The sequence below is a fragment of the Callospermophilus lateralis genome, chromosome 15 (genome assembly GCF_048772815.1).
Source record: "Callospermophilus lateralis isolate mCalLat2 chromosome 15, mCalLat2.hap1, whole genome shotgun sequence".
Lineage (NCBI taxonomy): Eukaryota > Metazoa > Chordata > Mammalia > Rodentia > Sciuridae > Callospermophilus > Callospermophilus lateralis.
Genome location: NC_135319.1, coordinates 19,538,239 through 19,553,495, shown reverse-complemented (window position 1 = coordinate 19,553,495; position 15,257 = coordinate 19,538,239). Strand labels below are relative to the sequence as shown.

The 15,257-nt window shown below is 47.1% G+C and overlaps 2 protein-coding genes across 4 annotated transcripts in view; one reads left to right on the top strand and one right to left on the bottom strand.

The window, feature by feature from the left end:
- Rassf4 (Ras association domain family member 4) overlaps window positions 1–15,257 on the bottom strand; it is a 35,787-nt gene that overhangs the window by 13,968 nt on the left and 6,562 nt on the right. For 2 of the 3 annotated variants that reach the window (XM_076835338.1, XM_076835339.1), the window contains exons 2-4: window positions 12,240–12,330; window positions 10,259–10,334; window positions 745–867 (exon numbers count right to left, since the gene is read on the bottom strand). In XM_076835338.1, coding sequence (XP_076691453.1) covers window positions 745–867; window positions 10,259–10,334; window positions 12,240–12,301 — 261 coding nt within the window. In that variant the 5' untranslated portion in view covers window positions 12,302–12,330. The remainder of the gene's footprint in view (window positions 1–744; window positions 868–10,258; window positions 10,335–12,239; window positions 12,331–15,257) is intronic. The other variant, XM_076835340.1, reaches the window with a different exon arrangement.
- Window positions 2,972–4,506, top strand: Depp1 (DEPP autophagy regulator 1). Its single transcript, XM_076834811.1, has 2 exons — window positions 2,972–3,202; window positions 3,811–4,506. The coding sequence occupies exon 2, from the start codon at window positions 3,838–3,840 to the stop codon at window positions 4,474–4,476; it is 639 nt and encodes a 212-aa protein (XP_076690926.1). The 5' UTR covers window positions 2,972–3,202; window positions 3,811–3,837; the 3' UTR covers window positions 4,477–4,506.

The window sequence follows — 15,257 nt, the reverse complement described above, 5'->3', positions numbered from 1 at the left end:
ATTGTTCACTCTAAGCACTGTATTGTTGTCCAGTAGATCTCTTAAACTTATTCATCTTGCATAACTGTAACTTTATACTCATTGAACACCAATCCCCATTTCACCCACCCTCCCCCACTGTCCCTGGTAACCACCGTTCTTCTCTATGCTTCTATGAGTTTATTTTAGACTTCTCACTTAAGTGGGTGGAATCCTGCAGTTATTTTTGAACAACATTTAGATTCACAAATTTCATGTCTCTCTCCTCATGGGCAGTGAAAGCCCTATGAGAACAGGGCACTGTAGAAATTTCTTCATATCTCTGGCAGTGTTTACAGAGGTGCCTTGCAGGGTTTGGAATTACAGTTAGCAATCATTTCTAGTTCAAACAGTCTGATAAAATGATCTCCTCTAAAGTTATTGAACATACACATAACTCTATGATATGACCTTGTCCTATTTGCTGAAAAAAGAAACCAAACAAGAAAACATCAGAGCCATTTTGATACCCACTGATGACATGCAGGCTCAGATGTAAAACCAAACTCCCTACAAAGGCCGTTTGAGCTATGGAGTTAAAGGTATCTGGGGAAAATAAGAAAAGCCAAGGTAAGATTCAGCTCTTCTGTCTTGGCCTCAGGTTCTTCCATCACAAGACCCTGCCCTACCTGTAACATCTAAGCCTGTGGGACCACCTCATTCCTGAAGACCCAGTACCCTCAGAGGGAGATGAAGCAGAGGTGGTTCCAACCACAGGTGACTCACGCCTGGGTGCAGAAGGAAGCTGAGGGAGGCTCTTGGAGAAGGTGCCTGTGCACTGGTCCTTGGAAATGGTCGAAGGTGGACGGAGAAGATGGGGGAGCAGGTATTCCCAACAGTAGGACCTGCCTGGACAAAGGCAGTGGCAGGCAAGGAACAGCTTGGTCAGCCTGAAGAAAGCCCAAGACAGCTGAAAAAGATAGGAAACTGGCCACTCCCGGGGAGGTGCTCCCCACTGCCCAAGACCAGAAGAGGTCCTGGAGGTTGCTGGAGAGGAGAGGAGTGAGTTTAGTCAGCATCTCAATGAGGAAGGAATGCCTACCCCACTCCAGGAAGAGGAAAAGGCACAGCTCGGACAGGCAGTGGGGCTGGACAGCCAAGTCTGGTCCTTGAGGGAGGACAATCTGGGGATCTTTCAATGAAGGAGGAGGCAGGGTATGGGTTGACTGGATGGGACCATGCTGGATGTCCCTACCCATGTGTGTCCTGTGTTCCCAACATGCCCACCCACCATGGATATACCCTCCCCTCTTTCTAGATCCATCCTAATGGATGGGAGGCCCTATTGGCCTAAATCTATCTCTGATAAAATCAGTGGAAAACTAAGGCCAGAGCAGATTCTACTAGGTTAATCTGCTAGTAGAAGTGCCGGCAGGCAGAGGCAGGAGATGTGTCTCCTGATTCTGATGGTAACACCAACCCTAGAAAGGCCTCGAATTTCACATACCAAAAAGTTATTGTGGGCCCTCTAAATCTGTGTCCCAGTCAACTCTTTCCTCCTCAGTTCATTCTCTTGACTAATTAACTAATTACTAATAAATCCAACGAAGTGCCAGAGAAACAGACAAAGGATGGAAACCTTCAGATATAAGAACCGCCAAGGAGGTAACTGCCCCGCTGCACTGAAATCCGGCTCACCGTTCACAGGTGCTTTACACCTTTGCCCACTTGGAAGCAAGAACTCGAGACCAAGATCTCAGGATTGGGGAGCCCTCTCTCTTCTATGACTCCTCTTCCTCCCCCAACTGAGGACAGGGGTGTTCCAGGTGGGCTCAGGCTGGGGTGGAGAACCTAGGGGCCTGTCTGAGCTGGCATAGTGCTGATTCTTTACCAAGACCTTTCCCAGGGCCTGCCCACCTGTCCTCAGCCACTTCCTGTCCTGGAAGCCCCCACTAACTTCCCAATGCTGCCCAGGTGCTCCCTGGCCTTCCGAGTAGCCACCCCTGATAATCCGGACACAGTAGCCAGAGCAGAAGTCCAACTATAGGACCCTGTTCAAACCCTGCATTGTCCTTCCATCAGCCTCTGTCCAGGCTAAGATCCTATGACCTCCCATAGGGGCAGGCATAATGTCCCTTGAACATGTCGAGTACACTCATATCACAGGGTCTTTGCCCATGCTGCCACATTTTTCAAGTCTCTACATCAATGTCGTTTCTTAGGGAAGATACTCCTAACCGCTCTACTTACAGCGTAGTCTGCCACCCTGTCCCATGTCACTGCTCTACTTTTCTTTGCAGCTCTCATCAATACCTGAAGTCACAACATCTGTTCACAGATGACCTAATTGTCTCTCTTCCTGGAATATAAGCTCCAGGGGGCCATGACTGTCCATTGCTATGTTTATTACACTTAAAGCAGTCTCTTGCACACAGTAACACTATGTATTTAGTGAACAAGTAAATAAACACATTCTCTTTTAAAAATACCTCATCTGGGATGTTGCAAGATTAGGATCAGACTTCCAGCAGGCTGCCCTTGGTCCCAGTCCAAGGTGGATATACCTCACCTTGGGGTAGGCCCAGGAAGCCTCCAGGCTGGGGCTCTGCATGGCTGATGCCTGAGGACCTGGCCAGCCCCACCTCACAGATGTAGGCCCAGCACTCAGCAAGGATGACCACAACACCAGGATGTCCTGGGGGTCACAGGCTACTGATATAATACAAGAGCAGGTGGCAGACTCTGGGCCCCTGGGTCTGGCTATGGGAATCCGTGGAGCCCCCTGACTCTCCAAGTACACTGAGGTGTCCAGGAGTGAAGGCCACCCCGCCCCCACCCTCCAGTGTAAACATTCTCCACCCTCCCACAGGCACAAACACATGCTCCAGGCTGGCAGCTGGGCCAGGCCCCGCCTGTCAAACTGTTTTCCTCAGAGTGCCTTCCTGAGCACTGCTATTTTTGGCCCTCGTGACAGTAATTGATGACTGGAGGAAAGGTATAAAAGCGGCCAGCAGGCTTCAAAGTTTGCCAGACAGCACAGGGAGTCGCTTCCACTGCGGACATTGGATATCAACCCACAGCACTTCGTCCTTACCGTCCTCTTCCCAGTGACCCAACACTGGACACAGGGCTCCAGCTGCCGGACTCCCACCTCTCCACCCTGGAGCTTTCTGGGGCTTCCCTTTGGATAGGATTGTCCTTGGTCATCCAGCCTCCCTGCCACTCCTAGACCTTTGAGCTACAGGTAAGAGAGAGTAAATGCTCTCTGATTTGAGATAACACACAAGGGTTTTGTTTATTTTTGAGAGCAGTTGTTAGCCTTGACTTGTACAATCTCTCTATAGGATAGAGACTAGGACGGTGCTGCTAATGGCAGTCTGCCGGGGGGCTAAGTGCCACATCCGCAGAAGGCTTTGATTTTACAAAGAGCTGTCACACAAGAGGTGTTATCTCGTGTGCTTCCCACAGCCCCCCTGCCAGGGTTATATTTATAACCCTGTTTTATGGATAAGTAAGTGGAGGCTTAGAGAGATGATCTTGCCAAAGCTCTCAAGGTCGGTAAATGGCAGATGCTGACTTTAAGCCCAAGTTTCTTCTGATCCCACATTTGTGCATTTGGGTTCTCTTTTCTCTGCACAGTCTTAAACCATAGTAATAAAGTCTTCAGCACATGTAGTTTTAATGTTGGTGGGAAGGATGAGCCCAGGAGTCTGATTCCTGGTCTGCAGATTTCACTTTGCTCTCAGGGCACTTGATTCCTTCAGACAGCCTCAGATGATGGAGGGGACACAGGAGGCGGGCTGTCGGGATGGTATGGCAGGTCTTCACCACTTGTTCTCTATCGGCCAACAGGTTGCTGCCTCTGTTTTACTGGAAGCAATGAGGTCCCGCCTTCTACTTTCTGTGGCCCACCTGCCCACAATTCGAGAGACTTCAGAGGAGATCCTGCCGGGGGGAACTGGGCAGGATCCCCCAGCCTCTCCCAGCCTGGATGACTATGTGAGGTCTATTTGTCAACTGGCACAGCCCACCTCTTTGCTTGACAAGGTCACAGCCAGAAGCCAACCCAGCAGACCCCACAGGTCAGCCCAGTCCAGTAAGAAAAGTCACCCTGCAGCATCCCTACAGGACAACACTGCGAGCTTCAGTGGTCAGCAGTCCACACTGCCCTCTGCTGGCACTACTGACCCTCTGGACTGGATCTTTGGGGAGTCTCAGAGAAATGAGACAAATAAGAGGGACCTGCTCAGAAGAACTGGCCCCTCTGCAGGACACTGGAGTGCACACAGCGAGGCCAACAGTGGCAAGCCCAGTGGGTCCCCCAGAAGGAGGCTCTTTGAAGCCAGGGCATTTGGACACTCTCTGACAAGACCATCACAGGATGTGCACCAGAGCTCCAACCTGAATAACTGGACTTCTGGGCAGCCAGGTGGGGCCACAGCCTCCCCCTGCAACCCCCGCCCAAGTAGTATTCTCAGAAGTCTTTACCTGCACCTCCCTGTGATCCATGAACTCTGACCCCTCCCCAATAAAGGCTTCTGTAAAGAGTGTGCTGGGTCCACATTGCCTCCCCACCCTCCCTCCCTTACGGTGGACACTGTCCCTGGCAGGTCTTTGGGAGGGAAATGCTTTCATGCAAGAGCTGCCTGTTCGAGCAATTCACAGTGAGAAGCCCCCCTACTCTGAAGAGTGATGACAGTCTGTCTCACATGAGGAGACATGACTGATGCCATTTGCTCTACTCCCTGCTGGCCTGTTACCTTGGGCAAGTGACTTGTGTCTCTGTTCTTTGTTTTTCTCATGGGTAACATGAGCATAACTGATGGAACCTGCCTCCAGGCTGTTCCGATGAGTAAACAAATATCATGAGCCCATACTCTGGGTAGCTATTGCAGTCACAGATGAGGAAATTAGGGGCAGGGCTTGGCGATGGGGCTTTCAGCTCCCAAGAGACTTCAGAGCAAGGCCCTGGACATACCCAAGTCAGACTCTTGGTCCCTACCCTCAGAGTCCTTGTTTCATGTGGACCTACATAAAACATGGAATTTTAACAAATGCACCACTGTGTTCCAGGGGGAATTGTCATTGGGCACCCTGGGGGAACCCTGATGGCTCCAATTCAGAAGTCCTGTTGTGGCATTGGGAAGGTCCCCATGTCAAGACAGACTCTGTACCATTCAACCCGAAGGGTGCCAGATGCTTGGACCTAATGGCCTAGTCCCTACCCCTACCCACATCATCTCCAGCCAGTTCATATGTCCTAAGACTCTGACCAACACAGGTCAGCTTTGGGTTCCCACAGCCTGGAGAACCCCAGTTGATGGAGGTATCTAGTGAGCATGAGGAAAAGGACAGGGAATGGGGGTGGATTTCCGTCCTCAGAGACATAGATATGGCTTCAGATAACTGAAAAGAATCACGACTAAAGACCTATCACTGTGTTCTCTTGTGCTGCGCTGACCCTGGTCAAGATGAAGTGGCAGAGAGAAAGGAGAAAAGGAGTGGGGGCCCACAGCCAAGCTCAAGCCAAGACAGAATCTCCTCCATCATCTTTCTTGGTGAACTAGCAATCTGTTTTCTTTCTTTCTTCATTTGTGTTTGTATGTCTAGTTTAATTGCTTTGGATTTGTTAAATGTTTATCTATCCTTGTTTGTGGGTTTTCTGGGAAGGCAGAATATAAACCACATACCAAAAAGAAAAAGTTTCACACAAGTAATTTAATCAATTTCCTTATCTGTAAAGTGGGGGACACCATCATCTGTCCTTACAGGGGCTGGGAAACTAGACAAATGAACTTGGAGATGGAATGATAAGCACCAACTACACGTGTCTGCATCTATCACAGCCTGCTGGGTCTCCTCAATAACTTCTAACCTGTGGGTCCCTGATCTGCTATAAATGTATGTAGGGTGTTCTCTAGCTATAATATGTCCTCAGGAGTGGTGGGCAGGGATGTCCTATCCAGTGGGTTCCTAGTTAGGGACTAGATAAGCCAGGTTTGCTGGGCCACCCTCATTTAAGCCCCTTCTGCAAGGCAGCATGAAAACTGGGCCACTGTGGGTAACTGGCAACTAGTACAACATTCTGGTGGAACTTCATAACCTATTTGTGGTCAGAAACCACAGTGTTGCAAGGGGTCCTGGTGGGGGGATGGTCAAATGGAGTGAGTGGATGCCTGGACTCTGACTCTTCAAATAATCCTTGATATGAAAGAAGTAAATGGCACCTTCAAAAAGTGCTCTCCAACCAGCAGTTGAATTGAAAAGCTGGAAGAGGGATTTCTGGCAGTGTCCCAAGCTGTTGAAGACAGAACATCCCAGAATTCCTTTTATGCTAATTACTCCTGGTGGGAGCCCCTGTTGAGCAATCACATTCTCCTGATTCCTGGCTTTTGGAGTAACCAGGGGGCTTGGGACTCAAGATCCTCCCTAAGGAGCAGGCTGGGAAGACCCTTTGTAGCTCCCAAGGAACAGCTGTCCAAGGGGCCAACTACTCATTTCAGAGTTCAGTGGTCTTCCAGTGCTTAGGAGAGGGAATGGGGCAACCTTCCTAGGAAAGGCTCCTGTCTTTCAGCACAGTAGATAGAGAAGCTCTTTCTGTTACATTGCTCAAGGCCTGTGAAGTCCTAAGTTAGATTGGGTGTAGTAAATGCTCATGCCCATAAGGGGGAGCCTATAAGCCCATTGAGAACTGAGAGTAAGGCTTGCGTACAAGGCAACAGTTCAGAGAGAGTTAACCTGCCTCTTAATCTGTTAAGTCTAGAGTGATCGGTTTACATACAGGTATTTCCAGGTAGTCAGCTTTTCTTCTGAGACACCAGCCAGTCTACTTAAAACTGCCATCTTCAAAAGGCACAAATTTCTCTCAGCAGCTTATACTTTTCATTGCAATACAAACAAAATCATCCCAAAGGCAAAGCTCATTGGTATCTTAGCCTCCAGAGAAAGGAATCTATGCCTTCACCCTAAGGAATCTGGAGAAGGGTCACAAGGAAACATTTGTCCCAGAGTATGGTCCCTGTCCACAGAAGCACCTCTTCTCTCCAAGTTCTGTAGACACAGATGTGACTGTGAAGAAGACAGTGCCTCCTAAGTGTAGCACCCATGCTGTAAGTGCTACCAGGGAGGCCCAATGACAATATGCAGGAGGTCTCTTTCAGTACACTGTATGGCTTTAGGAGGGCACACCTGGGTGGCAAGCCCTTTTGCAGCCCAAAGGCACCTTAGCTTGGGGATCAAGGGCTACAAACAGCACTGTATTCCTAGGATCTGTTCAGTGAAACTCAGCAGTGACCTCTAAAGACCTCTGAACCTTAGGGTCAGAAATGGAATTGCTATATTATAAACAACTTTGCTCAGACTTCAGAACCCTGCTGACATCTTTTATTTGCTTCAAATTGACTTTGGACTAAAGACAATCTCTGAGAGATGGAATTTCTCTGCAAGAAAAATAGTCATTCCTGTGGGATGAAACTCTTATATTATAGTCTTAGAGGTTTTGCTCAAGGAAATGTCAGCCTGAGATGGCCCTACAGCAAGTGCCTGAGACTGGGAGATCCCAGAGGCCCAGGAAGTATCAGATCTGCAATCTACCAACTGGTGGGTATATCACAAAGACTCAGAGAGACCCTAAGAGGCATGATGCCCTAGAACCTGGCATCCTTATCAGTATAATAATGCTGAGCCCCAAACCTTCAGCCATGTCTTTTTTTTTCTTAAATATTTTTAGTAGTTGTTGGTGGACTTTTATTTATTTATTTGTTTATATGTGGTGCTGAGAATCGAACCCAGTGCCTCACACATGCTAGGCAAGTGCTATACCACTGAGCCACAATCCCAGCCCTCAGCCTTATCTTTATGGGGTTGTTACCCTAAAAAGACACTCACTCACACTGGAACCCCCATGTCTATCAGGCCTGCAGAAAGCTCCTGAAAGGTACTTCTGGCTCTATGGAGATCAGGTTAGATCTTCACATCCTCTTTGGGGTTAGGGACCTGAAAACCCCCTGCTGTGAGTTAACTTCCTACCACTGCAGGCTGTCAGAAATGCTCCTTGGGGCTGAGGAGTCCCCCACTTTTCCACGTGGACTGACCCGCACAGCACACACAGGGTAAGAGCAATAGAGGAATACTTCACAGTCCTGCCCCCAACATGGCTGTTCCTACAGAGGGGATTATCTTGGGGAATCCCAGATGCCAAAACCAAGTTCTTCCTGATGTCTCTCAAACTTGACCTTTCATCAGAATGCACTGATGGGCTTGTTAAAACCCCTCCAGCTGGGAGGACCAAGAGTTTCTCATCCAGCAGGCCTGGGGGACGGGGTGGTAAGAACGTGTTTTTAACCAGTTTCCAGGTGATGCTGAAACTGCTGGTACAGGAACCTCACAAGGAGAACAACCAGGATCTTGGATCAATTCCTGAAAGGCTCTGCATTGAAAAATGGAAGCCCAGCAGGTAGATAATCTTAACATACCCCCGCCTCTATCAGCAATCTGAAGTGAGAACCAACTCCTCACTTAGCAGTACAGGTCAAAGAGCAACAGCCCTCTGACCCCATTTGCCACACCCTTCTCCCCCCTGTCCCTCCCCACTGCCCAGCACACTGGAGCTCAGGACTCTGTTCTCATTCCAACTCACTCCAGGCCTGTATCTGTGGCTGGTCACCCAACAGCTATGCACACACAGGTACACACTGATACCAGCGGCTTGGGGAACCAAGGCCAGAGCCAAGTGAGGCTCAGACCCAGCTCCAAGGGGCTCACTGCTCAGGTAAGAAAAGAGCCAGCAGAACCTACTAGAGCAAGGTGGCGGGTTTAGAGCCATGCCAGTGGCAGTAAGGAGCTGGGTGTGCACAGGATAGTCTGGGAGCAGATCAGGTAAGAGAGGTGTTGGAGAGATAGTTCCTGGAAGAGGAAAGAGGATGAGGTGCACATAGAGAGGGGGACAAGTGTTAGGGCCAGTGCCAAAGCACTAAGTCAGGAGGGCACATCAAAGAAATGTGGAGTGTGAGGCTTATGCCATTCTAGGTGGTCATAAGCCACCCACCCTTCCTGATTCAGGAGCCTAAAGCTCCCCAGCCATACAGCCTACATAACTAGATGCTAAAGAGAGTGACCTCTGGCATGGTCTGTAGAGTGCCTCAGGTGTCTAACTGTGTATCTGGCTCACTCTCATTTGCTGCCTAAAGAAGGATGTGGACTGATGATTAATTAATATGAGGGAGAATTAGTGAGTCAGTCAGTGGCCTCCACTCTGATGAAGTCTCTTGTGAGTTTCCCATTCCGTGTTGGACAGCAGAAAGGCGACTTGAAATTCACAGGCCCTTGTCAGTCACCAATAGATGGAGAATGTACAGGTGGCCAACAGGATCTCGACATGGAAACTCCCCAAATAAAATCTTAATATGGTAAGACTCACCATTAAGCTATACAATACACTAAATTAGACCCAGATAGCAGTACAAAGCTGTGACTAATGCTCCTGTGCAAAATGTCTGAAGATTCTGGTGGAAGACCAGGCTCTGCTTCATCTTCCCTCAATGGCTACTGAGCCTGGGTCCTGCAGGACAAGCCCTGGAGTACAACTGGTGTCTGAGGCTGCATTTGACCTTGGACGTATTTTCTTAAGCCTTTATGATGTTTTAAGATTTGGGAAATTCTTGCTGAAGTTCCAGACATGTAGTTGCTTTTGAAAAATAGGGGAGGTTTGGCTGAATGAGGTCCAAATTCTTGCACGGCAGCCATGGGCTGGATCTGATGGGTAGCTGCTAACCTCAGTTTGGACCTACTCCCCGTGGGTAGCCTGTAAGGCCCTGCAACCATATGAACTTATAACCCTGAGTGGCCCAAATACCTCACTTTACAAATGAGAGCACTGAGGACATAGGTTAGAAGAGCAGGGATACTGGGCTGGGTTGGTAGGGAAACAAAGAGGGACTGACTCTTCCCTGGTCTCCTCCACTAAGCATTGTGATAGGCTAGGCAGTCTCTGAGACTTCAGACACCATTGTCCCATCAATTTACCTGGACAAAGGTGGAGGGAAAAGATACCGAAAGTGATTCCTATCTTCTCTGAACTCTTACAGGGATGTTCCAACTTTATTTTGCTGGCTGGTAACCTGATCCCTGACCAGGAAGTGACAGAGTAATCATATAACTTATTATCCAAACTGGGACATTCAGATTAAAGGGAAGAGTCATCATAATTACCCTGGAAAAAACAGGTGTGGGCCAAGGCTGTCTTCGGCAAGCCAGCATAAATGATGTGACCCTGTGAACAAAAAAGACCTACAGGCCTCACCTCTCGGTGCCTCAGCTGGAAGGTTCTGCCCTCATGGTAGCAGTTGTAGGTTTTCAGCAGGCTCAAGAGCTCCGACCTAAAAGGTAAAGACACACACATACACTTGGGGCATGGAGGGGGCCCAGACAAGGCATTTGACTTCACTAGCCTGTTTCTTCTCTCATAAAATGGTCATAATTACACACATTTTGCCAGCTGCATATGATCAGTCGAGAGCCCTGATGGTGTCACCATGACACCAATCCTTTAATTTTCCAGAAGGTCCAGCATATGGACCCTTGTGGAAAGAGGAATGTTCTAGGCGGGGGAGCTCAGAAAGAAGCAAAACTTGCAGGTAGGCCCCAACCTCCCAAGGACATCTAGGGTATGTGCACTTTCAGAATCACAGACAAGCGTTCCTGACAGCTTCCCTGTGCTCTACCTCTGAGTCACTTCCTCAGAGGAATCCCCCGGGGTTGGATTATTGGCATTTCAAAGATTCATGCTTTTTCCTGGTATTGATTCCTATAAAGGCCCTGTGTGGCTTCTGCAGAGAGAACAGGAGGGGTGCCTGCCTCTTGTCCATCTTGACTTTCCAGAGGAACAATCAAAGGATGAAGATAACAGGCTGAGAGTAAGATCCTGGTGGCCCACTTTGCCCACATATTTCTCCCACTAAAAAGGACAAGTGACAGTGCCCTGACAGATGTGCTGGACAGAGAAGACCAGGATAGCTTCCACACCTGAAAAGGCTATGCGAGGCAGCACAGGACAATCTACACAAGATGCAGCTACAGAAACAATTTTAAATCTTCTAGTAGTCACATTGAAAGGGAAATCAAAACAGGTAAAATTAGTAGCAATAACACATTTATTGAACCCAGAACATCTAAATTGTTATACTATCAGCAGAATCAATTCAAAATTTATTGGTGAAAACCGATACATTCTTTTTATTTTGCCAAAGTGCTTTCCCTATGGAGGGTCTAGGAACCATACCTGCCCAGCCAGTTTTATGAGGTGTAAGGTTCCTCTGCTGGAGCCCAAGGTTCTGGCTCCTTTTCAGGCAGTACCTCCCACCACATGCAAACAACACAAAATGAGGACAGCAGAACCTGCTCTAGGGCCTGAGTCTGTGGTCTGCATGTGACGTGGACATGATGGGAACTGATAGGGGAAGCGATGTATAAACTTATGGCATTAAGAAGGCAGGATTCAATGTCACATCTCCATTGTGTAGGAGATAAATGCTGAGCATAAAATTATTAGCAAATACATATTTACATGAATCTAATCATGATTAAGGTTTTTATGACTTTTCAGATTATATTGTTACATTGCTCTTATTACAAAATTTAAATAAAAAATACTGCGAAGAGAAGCAATGATGTGATATAACGATGTGTGTTTTTTGGATTGCTCCTGGGAGGACCCCTGGGGGAAGGTCCTCAGCAAAAGCTAATCATTTCAAGAACATTGGCTCACCTTCAAGTTGGCAGGGTGAAAATATTAGAAAATATCTGGACTCAGGACTCAAAATGCAAGATAAAATGAAAAAAGATACTTTTCTTCAGTTCAGAAATGGATTGAGAAAATATCCCCAATATTTTTATGAAAGTAAATAGAAATAAGCAAAGTTAAAAATGCATCAATAAAATACGTTTTTACTAAAAACTCATTTTTTTTACTTAAAAACTCAAAACCAGTTTTGAGTTTTTTAACCATTCAACATAGCGAGAGTGTTAGAATTATTCTAGTTTGTAAATAAATTAAATTAAATGCAGTGCCTGTGGAACCCCAGTGGGTACCATTCTGCCTTCCTGGTTTTGTGAGTTCTAGGAGGTTGGGCTCAAACCCACACTCTGAAGGGTACACTGATCTCCAAAGAAACAGGCCTCAAAACACAGCACCCACCATTGTCCCTAGGGCACATATATGGCTGCCATGCAGGGAGGTGCCAAAAGGAGATGCAAAATCTCCTTTACCACACACCAAAGCTTACTTAAGGATAGACTTGCTGTCACTGATGGGCACATGAGAGCTGGATGGACACTCTTCCTTCATCTTCTCTTGTCTGCAGACCTGGAAGTTACCTGGTGGAAAGATGAGGGAGGGTTCACAGACAGGTGAGCCAGGAAGAGTTCTACCTAGTATATTCTAGCACCCTGGGCCCCAGCACAGAGGCCTTTAACCTTGGCTTCCTACCTGTCCAAGTGTGGGGTAAGTATAGTTGAAAGAATCAGGCCCAGAGGATGGAGTCCCCCACTCTGACAAACTCTATGATCTTTAGGAATTTGGAACAGTTTTCTAACTATTTCAGGCTATGTCGCCCTTTTTCCTTGGTGGCAATACCCTGAATGATGGCTTCTATCTTGACAGCTCCCCAAGTCCTCAAAGCCACCTGGATCTCTCTTCCCTTCCCACTAAGCTGGGAGAGTGGCCCTCGGACTGCCTTGGGAGTCAGTTCCCCTGGGCCTGTTCTCCAAGTCCAGGGTTACTCAGTACAGGGCTCACAGCATGCTGGACACTGTTGAGCATTTTCTATGAATTGCCTAGTCCTACAACAACATTATGAAGTAGGAATCACATATTCCCATTTTATAGATAAGAAAGCAGGGACAGAGGTGAAGTATGCTGCCTAAGATCACCTGGCAAACTAGAAGCAAAGTCACTACTGAACACAAGCATTTGAACCTCTGATTCTTGTCTCTTAAGCTCTTCTCTATATTGCTTTTGGGCAGGGATTTAGCATTCCCCCACCACCAACAGCTTCCTTTTCTCCTTTATGCAGCGGGCTCATATCTAGCCTTCAGGATGAGTAGTGGATTATCATGTGAAGCTATCTGTGTGCCTCTCCATACTGTAAAAGGTTTAAAGGGCTTCTCAAGCCCAGCCTGGTTTTCTCTCATGGAGGGTAAATCAGGAGAGTCTTCTCTATCTTGCTGGTATGTTGCCCAGATTCCTACTTCTCTGTCTCCCCTTATAATAACACACACCCCTTTTACATATACAGGATACATTCCAAAATCCCCAGGGGATTCCTGAAACCTGTGATAGTATTGAATACTGTAATCTAATCCCTTTTCCAGCTTGACTAAGCACTTAGTCAAGGCTGTGGCCTAGCTTATATGGTTTTAGGTGTAATAAAAAAGGAAAAAAAAAAAGGCCAGATGAATTTCTTCTCCCTTCTCCACAATTTCATGAAGAGAAGATACATTCTTACTATAGATCCTTGCAACATTGTATAGTATTATTTTTATTCCTTATCAAGTCAAGAACTTTTTTCATTTAAAGAAAGTACTATAAGGATTCTCTTTAGCATATCTGAATTGCCATTATCACTACTCTTGCATTTGGGGACCATGCAATAAAATAAAATAAAGGTCACTTAACACAATCACTGTGATTCCATGACAGCTGATCTGAAAACAGAGACAACTACTAAGTGACTAATGGTCAAGTAGTATACACAGTGTGGACAGACTGGACAAAGGGATGGCTCATGTCTGTGTGGGAAGAAGTGGGATGATGAGATTTAATCATGCTACTCAGAATAGTGTTGCTTCCTTTTTGCATTTTTTTCCACAGTATTTTCAACTAAGATTGACCCTGGGTAACAAAAATCACAGAAAACAAAACTACAGATGAGGATTACATTCTGGCTGAGGATCCTCTCTTATCAAGGCTTCCTACATGCTGGGCAATGAGCGAAAGTTTTTCTCTCTTCATACTTTCCAAGTGGAATTTAGGGGTTAAAGGGGTAGAGTGACACTGGAAGGTACACAGCCAGGGTGCATTCTATGTCCTTCCACCACAGAGATCAGCTTATTCACAAACCCCCAACATTTGTTCAGATGAATCCATCACAGCCTATCAAGCTGAACTGTGTGTGTGCAAATGTTACTGGGAGTCAAGGTCAGGCCCAACTTCTGTTATATTTACTAATGATTCCAGGGCCTGTCACTGCAGAATATTCTGTCCCCTCTGACACAGATATTGACCGTCCAGCAAGTTCTCTTCCTCCTTGCTCTCACAAATATCATGAACCCATCCTCTGTGTTGGGATTGAATATTTGATTGCAGAAGCAGAGAAAATACAATTAGCATGGAGAAGGGAAATGATTTGAGGGAGGTGAGCTTTCCAGTGACCTCAGCATCATCCAGTTAACACTCCCTTTGCCTTGCTCTAAAGTAAGGCAGACCCCCCACCTACACAAGGACACACTGCTATGGCACCACTGAGACCTGGAGCTGGGGACACGCTGCTGCATTCTTCTTGGTCAGGCAGCAGAGGTTTCAAAATAAGGTTTCAGTTCCTCAGCTCCTCAGCTCGCCAGTGGAAAAAGTGATTTGCCAGCTGCATGTTTGGGTAGTTCCTCAAACACTTGTGGGGCAGGAGCTGCCCTGAGTCTGGGCTTCTGGGTTGACACTTTCTGTGGGTACAAGGTACAGCCCTATTTTTAAGAAAGCTTATTGTAGGAAGGGCTGGATTTACAAAGAAACAACTGCAGGTGGGTTTTTCTCTTGTCTTCCTCTATATTCAGCCTCAATCCCACTTCCTATTCTGAGCTTCAGGTTTGCTAGGTTGATTGCAGCTCAGAGTGGGTGCCAAGCTTTTTCCTCCTTTAGTACATTTACAGTTTCTAATCAGAACATAGCCTGCTGCTCCTCCAATATTCTGATGCTAGCTCTCTAAGAAACCCTTGCCCAAACAGCCCTCTGTCAGGATAGGTGCAGCACCTCTTTGCCCAGGTACCTCCTCTTGACTTCCCACCCTGCTGGGCCCTGAAGGCCACACCTCTTGTTCCAAAACTCACAGAAGCACAGGAGCATGGTGAGGCTGTAGCAATGCTTTTCTACTTTACTACTGGTTTCCAGCCCCAAGCATAGCCTAGCACATCAACAGAGGCTGAATGATTGTTGAATGACTGAATTACTACAAGAAGATCCACAGACTCCCCATTAAGTTAGCTCCTCCAGAGTTGGGCATACATAGCAGGATTAAAAAAATATAACAGCA